Source organism: Podarcis gaigeae (genome assembly GCF_964106915.1).
Source record: "Podarcis gaigeae genome assembly, chromosome: 8".
NCBI classification, from domain to species: Eukaryota; Metazoa; Chordata; class Lepidosauria; order Squamata; family Lacertidae; genus Podarcis; species Podarcis gaigeae.
The window spans coordinates 10715221-10738023 of record NC_139684.1 but is presented as its reverse complement, the minus strand read 5'-3'; the positions used below and the strand labels follow the sequence as shown (position 1 = coordinate 10738023).

At 48.4% G+C, this 22803-nt stretch overlaps 1 protein-coding gene across 2 annotated transcripts in view; it reads right to left on the bottom strand.

The window, feature by feature from the left end:
* Window positions 1–235: 235 nt before the first annotated feature.
* The window catches only part of EPHA2 (EPH receptor A2), a 35558-nt gene continuing 12990 nt past the window's right edge, over window positions 236–22803 (bottom strand). Inside the window, exons 3-17 of one of the 2 annotated variants that reach the window (XM_083750165.1) lie at window positions 21374–22034; window positions 11005–11160; window positions 10226–10558; window positions 9075–9199; window positions 8794–8953; window positions 8491–8593; window positions 7434–7489; window positions 6415–6540; window positions 6065–6247; window positions 5829–5890; window positions 4736–4945; window positions 3998–4147; window positions 2513–2706; window positions 2126–2281; window positions 236–1405 (exon numbers count right to left, since the gene is read on the bottom strand). In XM_083750165.1, the coding sequence (XP_083606291.1) occupies window positions 1300–1405; window positions 2126–2281; window positions 2513–2706; window positions 3998–4147; window positions 4736–4945; window positions 5829–5890; window positions 6065–6247; window positions 6415–6540; window positions 7434–7489; window positions 8491–8593; window positions 8794–8953; window positions 9075–9199; window positions 10226–10558; window positions 11005–11160; window positions 21374–22034 (2781 nt within the window). In that variant the 3' untranslated portion in view covers window positions 236–1299. The remainder of the gene's footprint in view (window positions 1406–2125; window positions 2282–2512; window positions 2707–3997; window positions 4148–4735; window positions 4946–5828; window positions 5891–6064; window positions 6248–6414; window positions 6541–7433; window positions 7490–8490; window positions 8594–8793; window positions 8954–9074; window positions 9200–10225; window positions 10559–11004; window positions 11161–21373; window positions 22035–22803) is intronic. The other variant, XM_083750166.1, reaches the window with a different exon arrangement.

The following is a 22803-nucleotide window of genomic DNA, read 5'->3' as shown; positions in this document are numbered from 1 at the left end:
AAGAACCTCAACACAAGAGGTGGACCTATAACATTCTAGAAGCTGATCGTGAGCCCTAACAGTGAAACTGGCTCTTACATCAGGCCGAAATCCCATCTAGTCAAGCATCTCATTCTCACAATGGCCAACTAGATGCCGTTGGGAAGCCTGTTAGTAACGGTGGCCAACAGCCAGCTCCTTCAAGGTAGTTATGTGCTCACATTTCATTCCATACAGTGCAGTATACACAACAAAACAAGAATAAAAACATTTTATTAAAGCTAGAAATATTCCTGCACACAAGGTAAACATTTTTGTTCAAGTTGTGCATGATTACCCTTAACAGCAAAGTCTTGCTTTTTTTTTAAAAAAATCAATAAATATAAAAAATAAATTAAAAATTGAAGTAATATGGAAGGAGAACAATTGTCAATAAGTCAAGAGTGCATTATAGGAATGGGGAGAAGGGGCAGCAGTTAGAAAAGATGAATAAATAGAGAGCAGGAAACACTGAGATGACTCTGTGGAGAGTCATTTTCGGTCATCCTTGGCACAACCACTTCAAAGCTGAAACTCGCAAATGCCAGGGGGGACTCTGCACAAGCATTACTCTTGATCCAACCACGTTTGGCTTCTTAAAAAGGAAGAACAAAGAAATAGCCCATCTGTGACTGAACAGAGCAACTGTTCAGCGTCCAAAAACGTTCAACAATGTTGCTGTGGCATGAGAAAACTCTCCCACTTCCACAGAGTCTTAACCAGTTGAGGTTTGGCTTCCAAACAGGTAAATAAATACGGCATTGGGCCTGCAGGTTTCTCGGAGAGAAGATGGCAGAACTGGCAATGGGATGGACAGCCCTAGAGATGCTTTGGTCTTCTGTGTTGCAGGGCTGCAAACAGAAGGGAGCCAGATGGCAGGAAGGATGGAACCAGGCATCCAGTAGTCCCAGGATCTGTCCAAGCCAGGAGAGGAATGAAATGTGGCTTTTGGCAGATCTGCTTGGCGACACACAGTCAGCGTGCGGCACAGCCCAATGCCTCGTCTGAAAACTTCCAGCACCGCAGCGTTACTATTTCCAGCAGACAAGAGCAGTCACGAGGCCAGGCAATAAAACGCAAAGCTATGCTGAGGAAGCACAGTGGAAAAGCAGGCACCCGACTCCTTCTTTGGCAGCCGGCATCCTTGGTGAGAGAGGTCTCCTGAATTCTCCACTTCAAGTATGTATCAGGAAGTACAACGGCCCATTGGTTCTTGGCCCGGCCACTGGGTAGCTGAAGTTAGGCAAGGAAGCTACCAATAGAGAGCAAGATCCGTCCCCCTTAGATCGGAATGCCAATGGTGCTGACCTGTTCCTTCAGGCCCATGAGGCTGTAGGCAATGCGCTTTTGGTGTCCTGGCAGACGTACCCCAATTCTCTTGATATCCCTGGGAACGGGAAGAAAACAGATGTGACCCGGTTAGTGGGAAATATTGTGAAATCCGGAGTGTATTCCTTTAACTCCCACCAGCATAACTTGACACTCAGTATCTCCATCTTTCTTGCAGAGGTATCATTAAAAAAGAAACCGAGGTTGATATTGAAGCCACAGCTTCAATATCACACAAAGGTTCCCTGCAATCCCCGTGCTGAGAATGTGTGGACTCCCCTTGCCATGATCCAAGGAGGCTGGGCACCCGTCTGCTTTTAACGAGCCACTCCTCGTTTTCCTGGCCTCATAAAGTGGCTTAATTATAGGGTGCAGGCTTGAATCAGCCTCTCCCAAGAGAGAGGGGAGAACAACAAGAGGCAGCAACAACAAAATGTGTAAGCCCCCGCCCCGACACAGTGGAAAGGTGAATTTACGAATCCTACAGGATTCTAACAGTGAAGTCATGTGACAAAAGAAGGGAGATCTCTCCTCTCTGGAAGTCAAAGCAGAAAACAGCCTCATTCTCTGCTGTGAACTGGGAAGGGGTCAAATGGGCCATGATGGTCACAGCCAGCTGAGTTGGCTTTTCACAGAGGACCCTGAACTCCAGCTACCTCCTCTCTCAGGAGGGGAACAAAGGCTTCAGAAGAAAGACCATGAGGAAAAAACAACAACAGGAGAAGCATTCTCAGCAGGCATGGGGGTGAAAAAATGGAGGATGAGTGGCCACACTCACTCATTGGTCATCTGAACCACCTTCTCAATGACATTGTACCCAGCAGCCACGAAGTGCTCTGTATATTGGTGCATTTTGATGGATTCCAGCCATTCGGCCACAGTTCGGAAAGGGATCCCTTCTGAGCCACTGGTGCTGGGTAGGCGAATGGAGATCCTTCAAAGACAAAAAAAAGGGGCTCTTTAAAGTTCGGTCTAAGGGAGCCCAAGTGGATGGGGAGAATTCTTGGGAGGCTTATGGGCTGGGAATTTTCCCCCCTTCCTGGCACTGTTCTTACATGCTTCCGTCTCAGAGGACTGGAGAGGGGAAGGGGATGTTCGGAGACAACAGTTCCCAAACCGTATCTAGGGATTCTGAGAGCAGGAGGCCCAGAAGAGAGGCACATACCGAGGGTCAAACTCAGCCAAAGTCTTGAGTGACTCAGGAGCACGGATGAGCTTGTCCAAGATGCTAACGATATCATTGAATTTGGGTCTGTGGCTCCTCTCCTGTTGCCAGCACCTCATCATCAGCTGGTAGATGGCAGAAGGACAGTCCATGGGTGCTGGGAGCCGAAAACCTTCATTAATTGCTTTCATCACCTGTTTGGGAAGGGAAAATGAACAACAGTGAAGGGGATTCAGCTTGGAAAGACCACCCCTTTGGTCTTACCATCCCAGAATAAAAACCAGCATCCAAGGCCGGCAGGATTGCAAGTCCACCCCTAGCCTTGCAGACATAAACTTTGAGGAATCCAAGCAATAAGCACCTTTTTATGTAACTTCAGTCAGAACGGATGGATAGATTCACAGGTGACTGGGCAAAACGTATGATGCAATTTACATCATAAGACTGAGCCCATGCTGGGGACAAAGACATTTCCACGCACAGCTAGGGTGGGATGGGGGAGGCGTGTGCCTCATAACATTGCTTCCTTAAAAAAAATGGACCTCAAGACAAAACTCCATTTGCATTCTGGAACTGGGGCTGTATCTCCTAGATTCAGGTAGGTAGCCATGTTGGTCTGATGCAGTCAAAATATATAAAAAAATAAAAATATTGTCCAGTAGCACCTTAGAGACCAACTGGACACTGGTACCAGAGCCTGCAATAAACCCAGATGCCAACTTTGCTGCCACATACACCCAGACAACACCACAACTGGACCCAACAACATCAAACATAGCATCTCAGGGCTATTTAATTACTCATCTTCTAACATTGTGTATGCCATCAAATGCAAGCAGTGACCTTCGGCTCTCTATATTGGACAAACAGGCCAAACCCTACGCCAAAGGATAAATGGACATAAATCTGACATCAGGAATCACAAGACAGAGAAGCCAGTAGGAGAACTCTTCAATCTCCCAGGACATTCAATACAGGATCTCAAAGCAGCTGCCTTATTACAAAAGAATTTCAGAAACAGACTTGAAAGAGAAGTTGCTGAATTACAACTTATCACTAAACGGAAAACTATGGAGAGACCTGGTCTTAATAGAGATATTGGATTCCTGTCTCATTACATATGCTAATCACCTGAATACTATCCCTTGCTTTTTCCTGTGGGACTAATTCTAGTCGTTAACAGTAGTCAACAAAAAATCCCACCCTCCCACTATATATAAGGGCCTGGTGACTTCTGTTTCAGTGTATCTGAAGAAGTGTGCATGCACACAAAAACTTATACCAAGAACAAACTTAAGTTGGTCTCCAAGGTGCTACTGGACAATTTTTTTTTTTTTATATATATATTTCGACTGTATCTCCTAGAATTAGCTTTCTTCTCCATTAGCCAGAAAACTCCAAACACAAGGGATCCAACAGCAATCTGGTCACCAGCAGGGGCATCACCCATAGTTCACACCCACACAAGGACATCCAGTCGCTTACCTCGTGGTTGGAGAGCTCCCAGTAAGGCCGTTCGCCATAGGACATCACCTCCCACATCACGATTCCGTAGCTCCAGACATCACTAGCCGAGGTGAACTTGCGATGAGAGATAGCCTCCGGTGCCGTCCACCGGATCGGGATTTTCCCACCCTGCAAGGGACAAGCACACCAAAACCCTCAGAACCTCTGACTCCCAAGGCACTCACTGATTTGGGGGAGAAAACACTTTCTAATTCCCAGGCTGTCTAAATATGTGCTTTCCTCCGTTCAGGCAATTTCTGAAGTTCCTGATAGAAAAGCAAGGTCTCATGTTTTAGCCAAGTGGCAGATGTTGATGACTAGAAGTCAAATCCTTCCGGAACAAGGGCAGAGACCTTAGCCAGCAGCCATCTTAAGAGTCATGGGAAACAAGCATTCCTTCCTTCCTTCCTCTTCTTTCTTCAGGTGTTCCTAGATCCTGGATTAATTCCCACTGGCTCCCTATTATAATGAGCGGTAAAGCAGACTTCCTGCTACTGGTCACACGCATTCCATTGATCATCCGCTGCCAGCAAGTTAGAAGTTCCTTCCTCCCATTTGGACCCCCTTTCTGGCTTCTCTATTTCTTCCTCCTATACCATGGGCAGCTCCTCCAGATGCCAGCCCTGGCTCTCATATTGCACCCCCTTTCCCATCCGTTGCAGCTTCCCTGGCAAAACCGTAACTTAACATGACAGGACAGCAGCCGTTATCACTCACACTTGTAGTGTAGGTGGCGTCAGGGTCATCCTCCAGGACGCGGGAGAGACCAAAGTCGGAGACTTTGCAGACGAGCTGGCTGTCGACAAGGATGTTGCGGGCAGCCAAATCCCGGTGGACATAATTCATGCTGGCCAAGTACTTCATACCAGAGGCAATACCCCTCAACATGCCCACCAACTGAATAACACAGAATTCCCCATCTTTTTCCTGTTCAGACAAAAAGGGAAGGATTTAGGACCTGCTATGCAAGCTAAGACGCCTGCTTCTTGGGAGAAAAGCAATGACAAACCTAGACAGCATCTTAAAAAGCAGAGACATCACCTTGCCAACAAAGGTCCATATAGTTAAAGCTACGGTTTTCCCAGTAGTGATGTATGGAAGTGAGAGCTGGACCATAAAGAAGGCTGATCGCCAAAGAATTGATGTTTTTGAAATATGGTGCTGGAGGAGACTCTTGAGAGTCCCATGGACTGCAAGAAGATCAAACCTCTCCATACTGAAGGAAATCAGCCCTGAGTGCTCACTGGAAGGACAGATCCTGAAGCTGAGGCTCCAATACTTTGGCCAGCTCATGAGTAGAGAAGACTCCCTGATGTTAGGAAAGATTGAGGGCACAAGGAGAAGGGGACGACAGAGGATGAGATGGTTGGACAGTGTTCTCAAAGCTACTAACATGAGTTTGACCAAACTGCGGGAGGCAGTGGAAGACAGGAGTGCCTGGCGTGCTCTGGTCCATGGGGGCATGAAGAGTTGGACACGACTAAACAACAACAACAATGCAAGCTAAATGCTAGCTTCTTAAACAAAAGCTTTATTCCTATTGACTTAAAATATGTACATGCTGCCTTTAAGAATAAAGGCTCTTTCAGTCCATAAAAACCCATTATGTTGGAGGCAGCATGCTTCAGAGCGTAAGAAACTGCAGGAGGGGCGAGCACTGTTGCTCTCAGGCTCTGCTTTAGTGCTTCCAATGATGGCCATAATATGGCTGGCCACACTGACTAGATGGACCACTGGCCTGATCCAACAGGCTCTTCTCACTCACAGTATACATGAGAAGGAGGCCAGAGATGAACAGAATACTACTTACCCGCAGGAATTTATCAAGGGCACCATTCTCCATGTATTCTGTGATGATCATGAACGGCTTATCTGGAAAGAGAAACAGAGAGAGGATTGGCCTATGAGATCCAAGTAGATTCCAAACTCTGATGCAGTTGCCCAGGAGTTTGGTATCTTGGAACTGGCCCAGCAGAAAGAGGTAGCTTGGAACAGGAAACCAGTAACAGCCACCAAGGTCCTTAAATCCTATCTAGGGCTTCTTACATTTGGAGACAACTCCCTCTAGGCGGATGATGTTGTGGTGGTTAAACTGGCCCATGATGCTGGCCTCGCTCAGGAAGTCGATGCGTTGCTTCTCCGTGTAGCCAGATTTCAACGTTTTGATGGCCACCGGGATCTCCTTCTTGCTGTTCTTCAGCGTTCCCTTGTAGACTTCCCCAAACTCACCTGGCAAAAAAGAAAAAAGTAGAAGTGTTTAATACTATTTTCAAATAAAGTCAGCATTACTATTTTCCTTTCCGAAAGCTCCTTCTGAAACTAGCTTTGACTACATGGGAGAAGAGACATGCTCTCCACCTCCATCAGCCAACTGCATTGTGCAAGGCACCCCCTACCTGCCCCTATGACTTTCTGCCGGGAGATGCACGAAGGATGAATCTCAGTTGTGAACTTCAGGACTGCCTGATTGGGGTCTTCATAGGTGTGGGGATCCACATACGTCTTCAGGGGCTTGAGCTGGTCTGTAGGACGAAGAGGGACAACACAGTTAAGGGGAGCTCTTGGCAGAGGCTGTTATAAAGCAGTTCTATGCCTAAACTCTCTGCTTTTCAAACATCGCCCACTGCTAAGTTAGTCTATGATCCGGCAATGGAGCAGAGAAAAAGACGGCCAGTTCAGTCACAGCCTGCTAGGATGATTTTCAGTCGAACACTTAATTTGCAAGATGGGCGAGGTGAGAAGCAGGCAGGAAATTCTGGGTTAAATTCAAAAGCACAATGAAACTAGCTACTCATCTCAAACCCCGCCACCAATAGTCTTCTTCCCCCTCCCTCCATTTCTTAACTTACTATCAGTTTGAGTCCGCTTTTGCAAATAGGCAGGGATTCTTCCACTCTTTAGATTAAGGTGTATGGTAGGATTTGCTCCCTACTTAAATATTTAAATTTTTCTGCCTAAAACAGAAAAACTTTATTACACTGTGTGTAATAAAGGCTGATGTGCCTCTCAAGAATCTTAATGTAAAAATCGTTTATTTGCCTCTAAAAATTACTGGGTTCCCTGTCAGGCATTTAAGAGGTCTTTTAGGATTGCCAGCCAAGAATAAAATTCAGTATCAGGTGCCAGGAGTTTTCTTTAGGCAGGAATAGAGGCAAACATGTATTCCTAAATGTACGCATGTTATAACTCTAGCAAAAGACCCCAAACCTCTTGTTGGTTTGTGTGTGTGCGAATACATGTGAGTGCTGGACATGCATGTGGGTTCAGACACAGTAAATGCACCCCTTTAACAATAAATGCTTACTCTCGAGGTCTAAACAGCTTGCATTTTTTTTGCCCTATTCTGTTCTGTATGATGTTTCAGATCCAGCAAATCCCACCTCATGCACTGATGTGGCCAGTGACCATTACTCACCAGACTTGGAGAAATAAACATCCTCTGGTGTCTGTCGGGCCCTTGAGTTCTTTTTCCTAAACGACAACAATAAGGGTTTTCTTGAGTGATCCTATGAGGCAATCCTATCTGCACCTTCTCCCACAGAATACCTTATCCACTAGACACAAACCTCCTTGCATCAAACTCTGTAACCTCTGCCCCATTCCTTCTCAAAGGCCTTTTAACTTATTAAAAGTATTTTTGTGTCAAGACACCAATGCACCTTTGCCAGTCCTTTCCAATGATTTCTGGGAAATATGCTTTCTCAAGTCAGGTTCTTTGATCAAGCCTCACCCCCTAAGGTTTTGCCCTCCCAAATTTTGGCACGTTGCACCAATGTAGTGCAAGCAGGCCTACAAATGCAAAAGTGCAAATTCATGGCTTAAAAATTCAAATCCCAGAGGAGAGAGCACATGGGGCTGGTGTAAGAACACCATGACTCAGCAGCATGTTTCACTCCCTCTTTCACTTTTGATGGTTTATCTTAAAGAGTTTAAAAACACAAAAAGAAATAAACCAGGAGGGGAATCTCCAAAGCCTAGCATGTTCAGCCTGGGTTGACTGTGACATCAGATGGATGCTGATGTTGCTAGACATGGAGTGCTGTATTTGCATGTACTAATGGAAGAGCCATTGGAACCTCCTGCAACAGGTTTTTTTAACTGCTTCTGAAAAAGGAGACCCCCCAAAAAAGGAAAAGGCCAGACAGTTTGCCATCTGGCAAAAATGCTCACTTGCTGCAAACCATTTCTCTGAAAACTGAAGGCACTTGGGAGAAGTGTACACTCATTCCACTTTTGCCTCTGGAAAAATAGATTATGGTATCATTTAAAAAAACAACAACAAAACCAACCCTGCAAAGCCTGCTAGACTGGAGGTAACAGGTTGCCGTAAGTTGCCTGTTTGCGTGCTGTGGGAAACAAAGGAACAGCCGGCATCCAGTTCTCCTAAATGCCATTGTTGCCCCACTGCCTTAAACAAACAGAATAATAATAATAATAATAATAATAATAATAATAATAATAATAGCACATGCCTTCGGCGAATGAGCACGACAATCAGCGCCACCACCGCGACTGTGACAACAAAGCCAGCAATAGAACCCCCAATAACTGCAGCAGTATTTGTGCCGTCAGAGCCTGTGGGGTGCAGAGAAGAAAAAGGTGGTGGTTAGGAAAACATTGCTATCCGGAAACAGATTGCCAGTGTGTGTGTGTGTGTGTGTGTGTGTGTGTGTGTTCTCTTCTGGTGACTTTGCTCCAGTCCCGCCCCCCCACCCCCAAATTTACTTTCCCTGCTTCGGCATTAACTAGAGGAGCTTTGCCTCCCCAAAACTCACGTTCATCAAGCGTCTCGAACTCGTGCTCCATGCTGTTGGTTCCCTGACCCTCCTGGGTCAGCGCTTGGACGCTCACCAAGTACTTGGTCCCAGGGGTGAGCTTCGGGAGGGTCACAGAGCTCCCTTCGCAGCGCAGTACAGAGTAGCTGTTCTCATCCTTCTGCAAGGAAAGGAACACACAAAAACTCGCATGGCTCAGTTTCTCCCCGTGAAATGGGCTGGGGGAAGGGGGAGCGTTGCTCAAGGTTAAGAGCAGAGAAGTGCCAAGGAGAGACAGATACCTTCTTCTTGTAGGTGACCTGGTACTTCCAGACATGGCTTTGCTGCCGGGGTGGGACAGTCCAGGATAGACTTAGGCTGGTTGTGGTGCGGCCATCCATGGTCACTGAGGTCACTCGGGGAGGTTCTGAGCATGGAGAAGGAGGAGAGTGAGTCTGGCATGCTGCAGTGGATTGCACCCTCACCAGCCAAAACCATTTGCCCCAGTCACCAGCCAGCCAGTAGCTCCAGATCCATACAGAATTCTTAAAGCCTCATCTGTAATGAGGCATCTTGCGACTTCAGAGTTTGTTCAAATTACATTCGCAGAACTGATGAATACCCAGGTCCAAAATAAAGTCCAACAGACAAACCACAAGATCCCACTCTGCACAGCTGCCTTCATAACAAGGGTGTGGCCAAGTACTTAAGGCAAATGACACAAATTAGCATGAGATTAGCATATGCTAATCTATACAGATAGTTTCAAATTTAGACAGGCTGTTGTGTGTGTTTAGCTTTAACTAACAGGGCTTAAGCTCTGAGCTAAAACTATTTTCTGGATCCAGTAGACTCTATGGACTGGGCCCTCTGCCCTGCTTGCAACCTCTTGGCTGCTTTATGCACATATTAAAACTAAAACTAAACTTGCTCAACAACTGAACACTGCTACCTTTATCTAAAACACACACAGCTGTCTCCTCCTCTTTTCCCATCCAGCTATCCGAAGAGTCTCTGGGCAAATTTGGGATGGTACATTGGGCTCTGCGGGATCCTGTAAGGAGGTGTGGGGTTTTGTTTTGTAAAAAAAAGCTTTAAAAGGCAGTGGTGGTTGGCAAACCTAACACAGAACACCCAGGGCTCAGCTCTTCCGGGCAATCCCTAGTCCCATCCTTAGCAGCCAAGAAGTTTCTTTGCTGTGGCTGCCGTATGAGAAAAAGGCCAACATGTTCAAGTACCAGGGAATGCCCCTTGCGCAGTGGCATGGATCGCAAGAGCGGCCATCTTGGATCAGACCACATTTTGCCCCAACAGCACCTGCCCTATGCTTCTGGAAAGCAGGGTCGGAAGGCAATAGCTCTCAGGATGAAACTTGTGCGGGCCAATGGCACCTCACACCATAGAGTGCACATCTGCATTGTTTTCACTTGGCTGTGACGTTGCACCCCCTTACCCGTCTGGTTGACGCTGATGCTGGTGACGCCATAGCTGCGCCGTGGGCTGAAGGAGGACACCCCGTTCTGGGCCTCTACTGTGAAGGTGTAGTTAACGTGTGGCTCCAAATCGCTGATGGTCAGGGAAGTGCCGGCCACGTTGTGAGGGTTTTCCGAATACCGGAGAGTAGCGTCGCAGGGCCGGCACTCTCCCGACTCCGGCCAGCACTGCTCACACGACACGCTGTAGGTGATGTCCTTGCGGCCACCCGTGTCCCGGGGTGAGGACCAGCGCAGTTGAACCTTGGCGCCCAAGCCTATGGCTGTGACAGCATGGGGAGCAGAAGGGGGTCCTGTGAATGAAGGGGGGAAAGGGCCTAATGAAAAAAATGAACAGGTCTCTTTGATGCAAGGCAGTAGACCACTCCCCAGTTAGCCCAGCAACTCAGCAATCCTAAGCCTTCACTTCCAACTTTTGACTCTTTCTCTGGAACTATCCTCCATCCCTCTCTCCTCGCTCTGGCCTTCTCTCCATCTCAGCTATCTATCCCACCCCTCACCAAATATTGTCCACAAGGACTCTCGCATTGCTGCTTTTGTTGCTTCCTGCCTTCCCTCCTGTGACTGACACAAACTGAATAAAACAGCAGTAGCTTATCCGAGGTTGCTTGGTTTCATTAAATACTTGCAAACTGCCTCTGGACATTGATGAATCTCCAAGCGGATAGCTGTCTACACAGCAAGTCTTTTTCATTTCCTGGGACACGGGGCAATCGTACCGCTTAGATCTCCCACTTACTTGTGCATGGCAGGGAAACAGGATCAGTCAAAGCCCGAAAATAGCCTTCCTCGCAAGGGCACGAGGTGGAACCTTCGGAAGACGGCAGAGTGTGCGAGGGACATTTTGAGCAGGCAGTGTTGGAGATGTCCTCTTTGAAGAACCCAGGTGAGCAAGCTGCAAAGAAAAGAAGGGTTGGGTTAGTTCTCCTGGGGATCCTAACCATGGCCGACAACACAGACCGGTGTATGGAGAGATGACTTTTATCGGAAAGACCCGAGTTCAAATCAAACCACAAAGTCATTGTTCGATCTTAGTTCCCCATGTGTTCAATGGGAAAGATAGTTCCACAAGAACTTAAGAAAAAGGTAAATCCAAAGATCATTAAGCACTTTAGTTTTCAAAGAATACTTGGCAAGGGAGGAGAGGCACACTCAGGTCCTTTTAATCTGTTCAGTGGAAATGAAAACACACTCCAAGCTGACGTGAGCATCAATTGGGCCACCTCTACTGCTGCTGCTTCTTCTTCTTCAGGTTTCCAGTGTGCTTCGTGACTGTGCATGCATCATGGTGAACGCACATTACAGGGGAGGGTGGAAGGACGTGCAGAGGAAAGCCCCGGCCTACCTATGCCACTGCCTGAGACGAGCAACTCTTACTTATTTCCTGCATGAGTAAACTCTTCCATAGGAACTCAGTTTGCTCCTCAAAATCCCCCTGGAATCGCGTCACTTCCTTGAGGGACCTACAAAGGAAGAGCTCTTTGGAAGCCTCCTGTTCCAGTCTGGAAAGCATTCAATGTTTTGCCTTAAGTCAGTAGCTGGCATGAGGACTCCTTTCTTGCAAGCAACAGCCCCCTTATGGGCACTGTTACCAGGATCACACCAATCCAGTGGCCCTCAGGCAGAGACTCCATTCCATTCAATGCAGAGAAACTATTTTTCAAAACACCACCTACTCAAAAACCCTGCTGTGAACCAGACAGTGGTAGAAGCATCTTTGTGCCTGGAGAAAATGCCATGGTCTTCCCAATGGAACACTGTGCCATCCTGTCTGGTCACAGCAGCCCCTGATGCCAAAGAGATAATGTCCCAGGCTGGGCTGGAGTGGGGAATATCCTTTCCCGAATCTGATGGGCCATAACTGAGGCTGCAGAATAGAAGCCACAAAATACCATTTTCTTAACAGTCCCCCTGAACACAGCAAATCTTAGCTATTTGAAATGGTTTCCCGCATTTTCAAACTTCTGCCCCAGATGGAACTTTACTTACACTCAAGAGATTGCTGTTTTTTTAAAAAAAAGAAACACACATGGACGTACGCCCCCCCCCCCCCCAGGTTGATAAATGGAAAAGAGGGTCTGGTTCTTGAAAGCTGCCTTCCCAGAAACAGCATCCCCAGTCTTAACCTCTTTCAATATCTTGTGTGTGTGGTCTGCGATCTCCCAGTTTGCTTAGAAACAAAAGTGCTGGCTGTAAAACTGTCATGCTACTAAAGGGAGGTGGTGTGTGTGTGTGTGTGTGTAGAAAAGGGTGCTTAGGTGATTATGGTAGGGAATTCTGCTCCCTCCAGAAAAAGGATCTCTTTCGGCTTCTGCCTTCTGGAAGAAGGTAAAGGTAAGGTAAAGGTACCCCTGCCCGTACGGGCCAGTCTTGCCAGACTCTAGGGTTGTGCGCCGGGAGCCAGCGCTGTCCGCAGACACTTCCGGGTCACGTAGCCAGCCTGACAAGCTGCATCTGGCGAGCCAGCACAGCACACGGAACGCTGTTTACCTTCCCGCTGGTAAGCGGTCCCTATTTATCTACTTGCACCCGAAGGTGCTTTTGAACTGCTAGGTTGGCAGGTGCTGGGACCGAACGACGGGAGCGCACCCCACTGCAGGGATTCGAACCGCCGACCATGCGATCGGCAAGTCCTAGGCGCTGAGGTTTTACCCACAGCGCCACCCGCATCCCTTCTGGAAGAAGGTACAGGGTTATAAAGACTAGGACTAGCTGTCTGAGAAACCATTTCTATCCAAATGCGATTTTGGTTTTAAACACAGTGTAAGGAGTCTCCAGGGGAGTGTATTGTATTTTAAAAAGGGGGTATCAGAGTTTTTAGGGGGCTAACCAGGCTGGGATAGCTGGCTTGTTGGTTTTGAATGTTATGTAGATTTTTTTCCTTTTTCAATTTCGTTGTTCTGTATGGTACGGCAATAAAGATTATCGTATCGTATCGATTTCCAATAAGACAGTGTCAAACACCATAGATCTGCATACGGCCTCTTCTTTCCTCATAGAGGAGCTGTTCAGCCCTCTTATAATTTTGACTGATCTTTCCTAAGCCTTTCCCAGCTCTACAATTTTCTTTTTCAGGTATGATTATCAGAACTGCACGTGCTATCACACCACCCATTTGAATAACGGTATTATGATGTTGGCACTTTTATTTTCGATCGTTTTCCTAATGAATCCCAACATGAAAGTCACTTTTTTCACTACCTCTTTCCTGACCATTCACTCCTAGTTGAGACCCTATTAGTGTGTGTGTGTGAAATGGGGATCTCTTTTGCCTCAATGCTTACATTGAATTGTATTTCATAGAATCATAGAACTGCAGTTGGAAGGGACCCTAACCCCCTGCAATGCAAGGAACCTCAACTAAAGCATCAATGACAGATGGCCATCCAACCTCTGCTTAAGAGTCTCCAAGGTAGGAGAGGCCACCACCTCTTGTGGGAGTCTGTTCCACTACCAAACAGCTCTTAACTGCCAGAAAGTTCTTCCTGGTGTTTAGTCAGAATCTCCTTTCTTGTAACTTGAAGCCCTGGGTTCGAGTCCTACCCTCCAGAGCAGAAGAAAACAAGCTTGCTCCATCTTCCATGTGACAGCCCCTTAGATATTTGAAGATGGCTCTCCTATCTCTTCCCAGTCTCCTCTTTTACAGGAGAAAAAGCTCCTTCAGCCGTTACTCATAAGGCTTGGTTCCCAGACCCTTGATCATGCTTGCTTGCCCTCCTCTGCGCACCTTCCAGCTTGTCAATTATGATCCGTAAATTGTGGGGCTCAAAACTGGACACAAAACTCCAGGTGTGGCCTGACCAATGCATAGAACTCTAACCCAATGGTTGCCATTCATTTGATTTTGAATTGATTTTAGAATGAATTGATTTTAGAATGCATTTCAATTAACTGATTGTGATTTTATGTAAACTGTGTTACTTTTATTGTTGTTAGCCGCTCTGAGCCCGGCTTCGGCTGGGGAGGGCGGGATATAAATAACATTTTATTTTAATAATAATAATAATCATAATAATTTATTATTTATACCCCGCCCATCTGGCTGGGTTTCCTCAGCCACTCTGGGCAGCTTCCAACTGAATATTGAAAACAATACAGCATCAGACATTAAAAACTTCCCTGCTTTCAGTTGCCTTTCAAAAGTAAAATAATTGTTTATTGCCTTGACAGAATAGAGCGGGATTATGATTTCCCTTGATCAAAACAGTAGCTTTATTTGGGGGGGGGGGCGGAGTCAAACTGTAAGAGGCATATTTCCTACAAGACCCACCAGGGTCCAAGATGACCCACAGACAGGATGCCCTGACACAGCCTCCCACACTCCCCTTGGAGTTGTTCCTTTTCCTCCATTTTGAATTTGGCAGCTGGCACCATTTTAAACCTGAATGCTGGGGGTTTTGGTCCTCACGCAGAGGAGAAAGAGAGAAGATTTACTTAAGCAATATTTAAAAGGTGTGCAGTTAAGCCTAGCTGGCTTGGACTTGCAGAGTGTGCCAGGAGGCAGTAAATGTCTGGGCTGGAAGGGACCAAGAATGCTCCCCTCCCCCACCGCCACCCCACAGGTGCCATCTGAAGGAGTCTAGAACACATTTCTAGTTTGAATGGTTAAATGCCCACAAAAGATAAACGCAGCCACCCTTGGCCAAGACTCGCTTCCGTGTGCAATTATTGGGCAAGTCGAGGCTCTCCCTGGGACTTCCACAGGCAGGTGTGCCGGCAGCTGCTTCCCCAGTATGAAGTATTAACAGGGAGTGGTGGCTGTGAGGGGGGTGGAAGAGGATGTTGCCCAGCAGGTGTCTGCTGCTGTCCCCCCAACCTGGTCTGTTGATACCTCACAGCAGTTCAGAATCCACAGAAGCCCAAAACCACTCCCCGCAGAAGATGACTGTTTAATAAACTTGGATAAGATGGCAACACCTTCTTGATCAGTTTGGAGTCCCCTAATCTATAGCGCGGGTGGCGCTGTGGGTTAAACCAGAGCCTAGGACTTGCCGATCAGAAGGTCGGCAGTTCGAATCTCCGCGATGGGGTGAGCTCCTGTTGCTTGGTCCCTGCTCCTGCCAACCTAGCAGTTTGAAAGCACGTCAAAGTGAAAGTAGATAAATAGGTACCGCTCCAGCGGGAAGGTAAACGGCGTTTTCATGCACTGCTCTGGTTCGCCAGAAGCGGCTTAGTCATGCTGGCCATATGACGTGGAAGCTGTACGCCGGCTCCCTCGGCCAATAAAGCGAGATGAGCCCCGCAACCCCAGAGTTGGCCACGACTGGACCTAATGGTCAGGGGTCCCTTTACCTTTAAACTATAGCCCAGAGGGGGCCTTAATGGGACAGCGGCCAGCTCAGCATGACTCGTGATCATTTGCACCATGATTTCACATTACAGTTTTAAAATCTTAGATAGATTATGGATAGCTCAGTTGGTCAGTGCGTGGTGTTGCAGGTTCAATCCCTGAATGGGACAGCTGCATCTTCTTGCATTGCAAGGGTTGGACTAGACAATCCTCAGGGTCCCCTTCCAACTCTATAAAAAAATACAGTGGTACCTCAGGTTACATACGCTTCAGGTTACAGACTCCGCTAACCCAGAAATAGTACCTCGGGTTAAGAACTTTGCTTCAGGTTGAGAACAGAAATCATGCTCCGGCAGCGCAGCGGCAGCGGGAGGCCCCATTAGCTAAAGTGGTGCTTCAGGTTAAGAACAGTTTCAGGTTAAGAACGGACCTCCAGAACGAATGAAGTACTTAACCCGAGGTACCACTGTACAACGTTTCTGCAAAAACTAGGCTTGCAACCCATTTAAAAGAGCATGTCAATCAATGGCAGGAATTAGGCAGTTAAGTTTGCATATGGGTAAAACACAATTGTCCTGGAGCAAAAAGCATGCACTGTTGGGGAAGAATGCATGAATGCACGTCTCAGAAGAGGTATCCCCTCCTGCAGGCGAGAGAGGACGACTCCGAAGAGGGCTCTTGCCATGGGCGGTTTTAAATAAACACTTGTATTAAGGCACCCATTTTTTAAAAAACAAGCAATCAAACCCTACTGCCAGACCAATCAGGGGGACACCTTTTAAACCCATTCAACGTCGCAGCCTGACTAATACCATCAATACAAAAGAAACGTCCTGAGAGCTGGACCATTGCATACAAACATAAGAAGCGGAATGTTTGCTGGCAGGTGCCCTGGTGCTTTTTCAATAATTCACCTTCTGAACATGACGCCACTCGGCTGGCCCCGTGCCATAGGCAAGAGCGCAGTAGCACACAATGCCATGCCAAGGCTCTGGCGGGTGGGCAGTTGGCCTTTTGAGATATTGTCAGCCAGCCCCCGAGTTGCCAAGCGAATAGAACCCTCCTTGGCAATCTCTCTTACTTGAAGGCCAGAGCAGGGAGAGAGGCAAAACACACACAGAGACGGTGATGGCTGGTGGCAGCACAGAACCTGCCAGCAGGAGCTAAAAAGGAGTGATGGGCGGGGGGCTGGAGGGGGGGCGGGAATGTGTGCAGGAAGCCAAGAATATCTGTGTTTATTCCTGAAGATAAACTGCCTTTGTTTCCTGCCCATGGGCCTCCCTTTTCACAGAGGCCAGAGGGATGGGAGGTCAGAGTATCTTTACACAAAAGGGCAAATTCCTTTTTCCAATCCCGCCCCCCTCCCGCTGGAGGAAGCGGCGGCTGCAGAATGTGACTGGCCTTGAGAGGGAGACAGCTACAGCCCAATGGTGGAACGTGTGGGCAGGGTGCAGGTGGGGGGTGGCCAGGCCAGCAGAAGTCAATGCCCCCCCCCCACCCAGTGCAGTTTGCTGCAACCCCCAGGGTCTCCGCCAAGCAGAGACTCTGAAGGCTCCTCCTTGCCCAATACCCGTTGGTGCCAGAAAACTCAAATGCAGCGACACCCGCTTGCCTTACTCTGTACTCTTTGCAACACCTAGCACGCTGGAGCTATTTCCTCCCAGAAATTCCAAGTTTAAAAAGCCAGGGCGAGAAAAATAAACACCACTCTTGGAGGAGAGGGATGCGGGTGGCACTGTGGGTTAAACCACAGAGCCTAGGACTTGCCGATCAGAAGGTCGGCAGTTCAATTCCCTGCGACGGGGTGAGCTCCCGTTGCTCGGTCCCTGCTCCTGCCAACCTAGCAGTTCGAAAGCACATCAAAGTGCAAGTAGATAAATAGGTACCACTCCGGCGGGAAGGTAAACGGCGTTTCCGTGCGCTGCTCTGGTTCGCCAGAAGCGGCTTAGTCATGCTGGCCACATGACCCAGAAGCTGAACGCCGGCTCCCTCGGCCAGTAAAGCGAGATGAGCGCTGCAACCCCAGAGTCAGCCACGACTGGACCTAATGGTCAGGGGTCCCTTTACCCTTTACCTTTATTGGAGGAGAAGGGAAGCTCGCCACCCAATCACTAATTCATTTGTGTGACTTGACCCAGTTAAGAAGGAATGCCAAGCAGGCCAGGCCTTCCCATGGCACTAATGTTTTTTGGGGGGGTTACACAGGATTCCTTAGCAGGTGAAATCTGAGAGTCGCGTGTGGGTGTCGCCTGAAATCGTGCAGACGCTGATGCCAAGAGATAGCCAGATAAATCTGGAGAGCGCGGCAAGCCATTTAAGCAGCCATGAATCAAGGCTGGAGGAGCAAGGAGACAGCAAGGAGAGCGAGGCGGAGTGGGACAAAGGGACATGTCAACCCTTGCCATTCACAGCACCAACAGCCAGTCTGGTTTAATGAGGGCGAGTTTATAAGCCAGCGGGGCCCCTACCCAAGCCTCATATACAGATGCACACATACTCTCTCTCTCTCTCTCTCTCAGGGGAAAACAATGCCCCCATTCACATAGGACAGAGGACCAGTGTCTTTGGAGACACCCCTGCTAAGGGTCCAAGGCTTGGGGCTTAGTTGGGGGTGGGAGATGGCTGGGTGCTTGGTCTGCGTATGATTGCCACATCTCCCCAGATGGATTGGAGAGAAGATGGGAAGCTGCGTCTACTTCTGCTGCTGCTGTTAAGGATGTTTTGAGCCCGGCTGGAGGCTCACTGGAGGTGGAGATGCCATTGGAGAAGGGAATGGGGGGGGGGGAGGTGGGAAGGTGCTCCCCCTTTCAGAAAGGAGGCCCAGATTAGGAGATCTGGAGGGGGGCTGTGCCATGGCTGGGGCAGCTAACAAGGGAGGGCAGCCTGGAAAAGAGGGAGAGGGGCCCACAGAGGAGCAGCTTATCCCATCATGAGAGAGTACCAAGGAGCTGGGGTTAGGCAGGTAGGCTTCTGCAAAACGCTCAAGGAATAAATGGCTTAGAAGAGGAGGAGTTTGGATTTGATATCCCACTTTATCGCTACCCGAAGGAGTCTCAAAGCGGCTAACAATCTCCTTTCCCTTCCTCCCCCACAACAAACACTCTGTGAGGTGAGTGGGGCTGAGAGACTTCAAAGAAGTGTGACTAGCCCAAGGTCACCCAGCAGCTGCAGGTGGAGGAGCGGGGAAGCGAACCCAGTTCACCAGATTACAAGACTACCGTTCTTAACCACTACACCACACTGGCTCTCGAAGGAGGGAAATGGCTCTACGTTCCTCCCCCCAAGAGACAACTGATGGAGGGAACTTCTCCTAGCTGTGCGGCTGAGAGGCAGGGATGTAACAAGGGAGATCAAGGCAGAAAGGAGTTGGGGGGGGGGAACAACAGCAGTTATTCCTCTCCACCCACCGCCATAACTCTTGGAGCCAAGGCCACCCTTTCTTCTTTTTGATTCCCAGATGCAGCCAGCCCCCCACGGCATCTCCCCTAGCACCAGACAAATGCAGAGGGTGGGACAAAGGCATTGGCTGTCACTGTGGAAACCAGGCTGGGTCTGCAAACCAGCACTGTTGGCGGTGTGGGGGTGCGGGGCAGGTGCTGGGTGCCGTTGTAGAATGGCATCGAGGAAAGGAGAGAAATCCTCTATTCTGTTCCAAATGCAAACCAACACATCCTACTCCCCGCCCTGCCAGACTAGATGGGAAATCAAACGAGTGTTTCCAGGCAACACTCTCACCTTTCTTTAAAAGAAAGAAAGAAAAAGAAGGAACTTGGCTTTTGATGAAATCCCGCACATGGTTGCAGGGCGAGCGGCAGCAAGATAAATGTGTTCTGCATAAGCTCAGAGGCACTGAAACTCCGGCAAGAGGTGGTTATCAACCACAGAGGGAGTGGACACAATGTCCAGTCGTCCACCCCAGCTCCTCCGTCCAGTCCCCTGCAGCAAGAAAACTATCTCTGAATCTCCAGAGGCCAAGCAGCATCACTCTCAATGGAGATTAGTTGCTCTTTAGCACCTCTCTGAGCCCCACTGCACCCCATGTGTGTCTAAAAATGAGTAAGAAGGTAAAATCGCACCCCCTTTAAATGCAGGCTTGTTCAGCCATGTCTCCCCCGAGGGGTACATTGCTCTCTCCAGTCATGGAGTCTGTCCACTCCATCGAAAAATTGAATTCCTTCTCGTTGACGTTGGAGAGAGGGCATCTGAAGAAACTGAGCAGCCAGCAGCTCCCTTCCCCATGTTTTGGCTCCCCCTTTGGCCTCCGATATCATGCAGGAGGGAAGTGAGATAACAGCCTCTATCAGGTGAGCCTGATAGTGTATATGGGGGAGAGAGAATGCTTGCGCAAGATGCCTGCATTACTCCATAACCTTCAAGGTTTCTTATCTCCTTCTCCCTCTCTCTTTGCAAAACCCAGGCACATTCCTGAAGCAAAGCCTCTTGGCGGCTGCCGCCTCCTGCCGCCCCCCACGACTCCCCACCTTCCAAGAAGGGGGCTCACTCAGTTGGATTGGTGGGGAACAGAAGAGCAAGACAGGTGTGAGTGGAGGGGACTTGGCTGCTGCTCTCACTTCCTCTATATGGCAGTATAAAAAAGGAGTTTGGTAAAATGGAATCAACCCTGGAAACTTCTATATACAAGATGTACATGAGCTTTGACATGAGCTGACTTGCGAGGCCACTTGATTCTCTACTGATCCACTCTCCCCTGTTAACCGATTCTCTCCACATTTTGAATCCCCCAAAACAGAAGGGCAGTGCAGGGGCTACAGCAGTACTGAGAGAGATGGATGGTCCAAGGATCTGACTTGCCATTAGGTAGCTTCCTAGGTTCTTTGCCTAACAGAGAAAGTCCTGATGCACAAAGGCCACTATTCCAGAACTTGGAATTGAGAGATCTTTTAGGATCAGGGGCTGAGGGGGTGGGGAAGGGGGGTCTCTTTCTCTCTCTCTCATACACACGGCAAGAAATGCTGAATGCATAACATTTCTGGCTAGACTGGAGACTGGAGAAGTGTAGAATACTTATCTTCAGCCTTTGTCAATATCAAACTTCACCAAACAAATGGACCAAGGGGTAGCAGCAGTGAAATACTTAACAAGCAACATTAACGCTTTGGCTGAGAAATAGTAATAATCTGCTGGGACCATGCAGCAGGACAAGACAGAACTGCAGAGAAAAAGGAACATTATGGGTTGGCTTCCTGTTAGTCGTCTCCCCACTCCTGTGGCTTGCTAAGGCAGATTTGAAGTGGGGGCATGAAAGAAAAAGAGAACAGCCAGCCCATCCTATAAGAAACTTGAAGACACATTTCCTGGGGCTCTCATGTGAGTTGACAAAGGATTAGAAGTCTGACATTTCCATGGGCCCCAGTAGAGAGAAACCGCTGGTACCTGACAGATCCAGCACTTCTCAGAGTGGAACCTGCCTGTTTGCACCTGACCAGAGTCAGATAGCTGGAAAGACTGGGAGCGTAAGGGGCAGAGTCCTTGTGGGTGCTATGCTGACTATGCCCCCCCCCCCCCGGAAGTCAAGTTCTCAACTTAAGGGCAAAGAGAAACAGCAACTTGAGGGCAACAAGGAACAGCAGCAACAGCTGCCTCACATCTGTAGAAGTCATAGAGCATGCCCTGGACACTTTATGGAAGCGCCATTTTTGTTCAGGTGGGCTTTGGGTGACTAGGATGAAGTAGGGGCATTGTGACATCAATTGTACCCTCCGTTCCCTTCACTGGGCTCTTACTTACGGCATTTGTCCTAATGCCGCCTGGGAAGTTCAGTGACGCAGGAGTAAAACAAGAAGCAAAGCCTAGTTACCTCTGCAGCTATCCCCGTCCTTTTCGTAGCCCTCGCGGCAGCGGCATTCGCCAATGGGCACCAGCCACTCCCCGTCCGAGTTGCAATGCATGAACAGGTCCTCGTTGGCCAAGGCATCCTTGACGCACTCGCCCGACACCTTCGCCAAGGCCTGCGAGTCAGCGCCAGCAATGGTCTCGGGGAAGCTCGCCATGTTGCGGAAGACTTTGGGGCATTTCTTGTAATAGATCCGGACAGACAGGAGGGCCACACAAGCCCCAATGTCCTGGAAGGCCAAGTAGAAGCCCTTTCGGGTGAGGGGACCCACCGAGCGCACTTCCATGTTGATCTTGACGTTGCGCGTCTCAAAGTCCTCCCGCACCGTGATCTCGTCCGGGGCAATGGTGTCGATCTTGCGGAACTGGCGCTTCTGGAAGTTGATGCCGTAATCCACGTCTGACTCTGCGTAGAAGAGGTTGAAGGTCTCCTTGCATGTGCCGGTGGCGCTGGGGAAGCTATTGCAGTCTCGGACGGTGAACTTGAGCTCAACGAAGATGCGCTGAGCTTCGCCGCGGTAGATCCAGTTGGTCCTCAGCCAGTTGTCCTGCTCCCCTTCCATCACGTTGCAGACCGAGTAGATGTAGATGAGGGACTCGTTCATGACGTTCTGGAGAAGATCCCACTGGGGGTGGGAAGAGAAAATGGCTGCCGTTAGAGGAAATGTTTCTTCTTGCACAAGTAATAATCTGTGGCAGTGACAGCCACTGGAAACAGCAGCACACCACAAAAAAACGATTTTGAAACAATAGGTTCAAGCAGAGACTACTTGTGGTTCAAGTGCCATGCAAATGTAACGCCTTCATTTTCAACTATGGCTAATCTGCTGTCCTGGGAAGTCAGACACGAAGGCCACAGATTTCCCCTACTGACTGTTCCAAGCATCAGATACTCAGAGATGGCCTTTGCCCACTATCAAGGAGCCTTTACAGGGCCTTCTTGGTAGCAGCTCCTCATTTATGAAAGGTCCTCTCTAGTGAGGTGCCCCTGCCTCTCTCACTAACATCAAGATAGGCATTTGAAATGTTTTGATTCACCCAAGTGTTCGATGGCTCAAATATATACTGTTTCTGGCAACCTTGAAATTGTTTAGCTATGAGGATATTAGATGGCTTTTATTCATTCATTCATTTATTTATTTTTAAAATCCTGTTTGCTGTCCTGGGCTCCTATGGGAAGGAGGGATAGAAATTTAATGAATAACTAAATAAAAGTAAATCTTTAAAAGCCACTCATGTTAATCCCAAGTAAATATTCTTGGGTGTGTGTTTTTTTTAACGCAAAGTTTGCTTAGGAATTCTTCTCTTCCTTCCATGCTCATATTGCCTCTGCTTTGAAAGGAGCATCTGAAGCAGATGTAAGAATTCAATCTACATTTCCCAAGTCATTATACC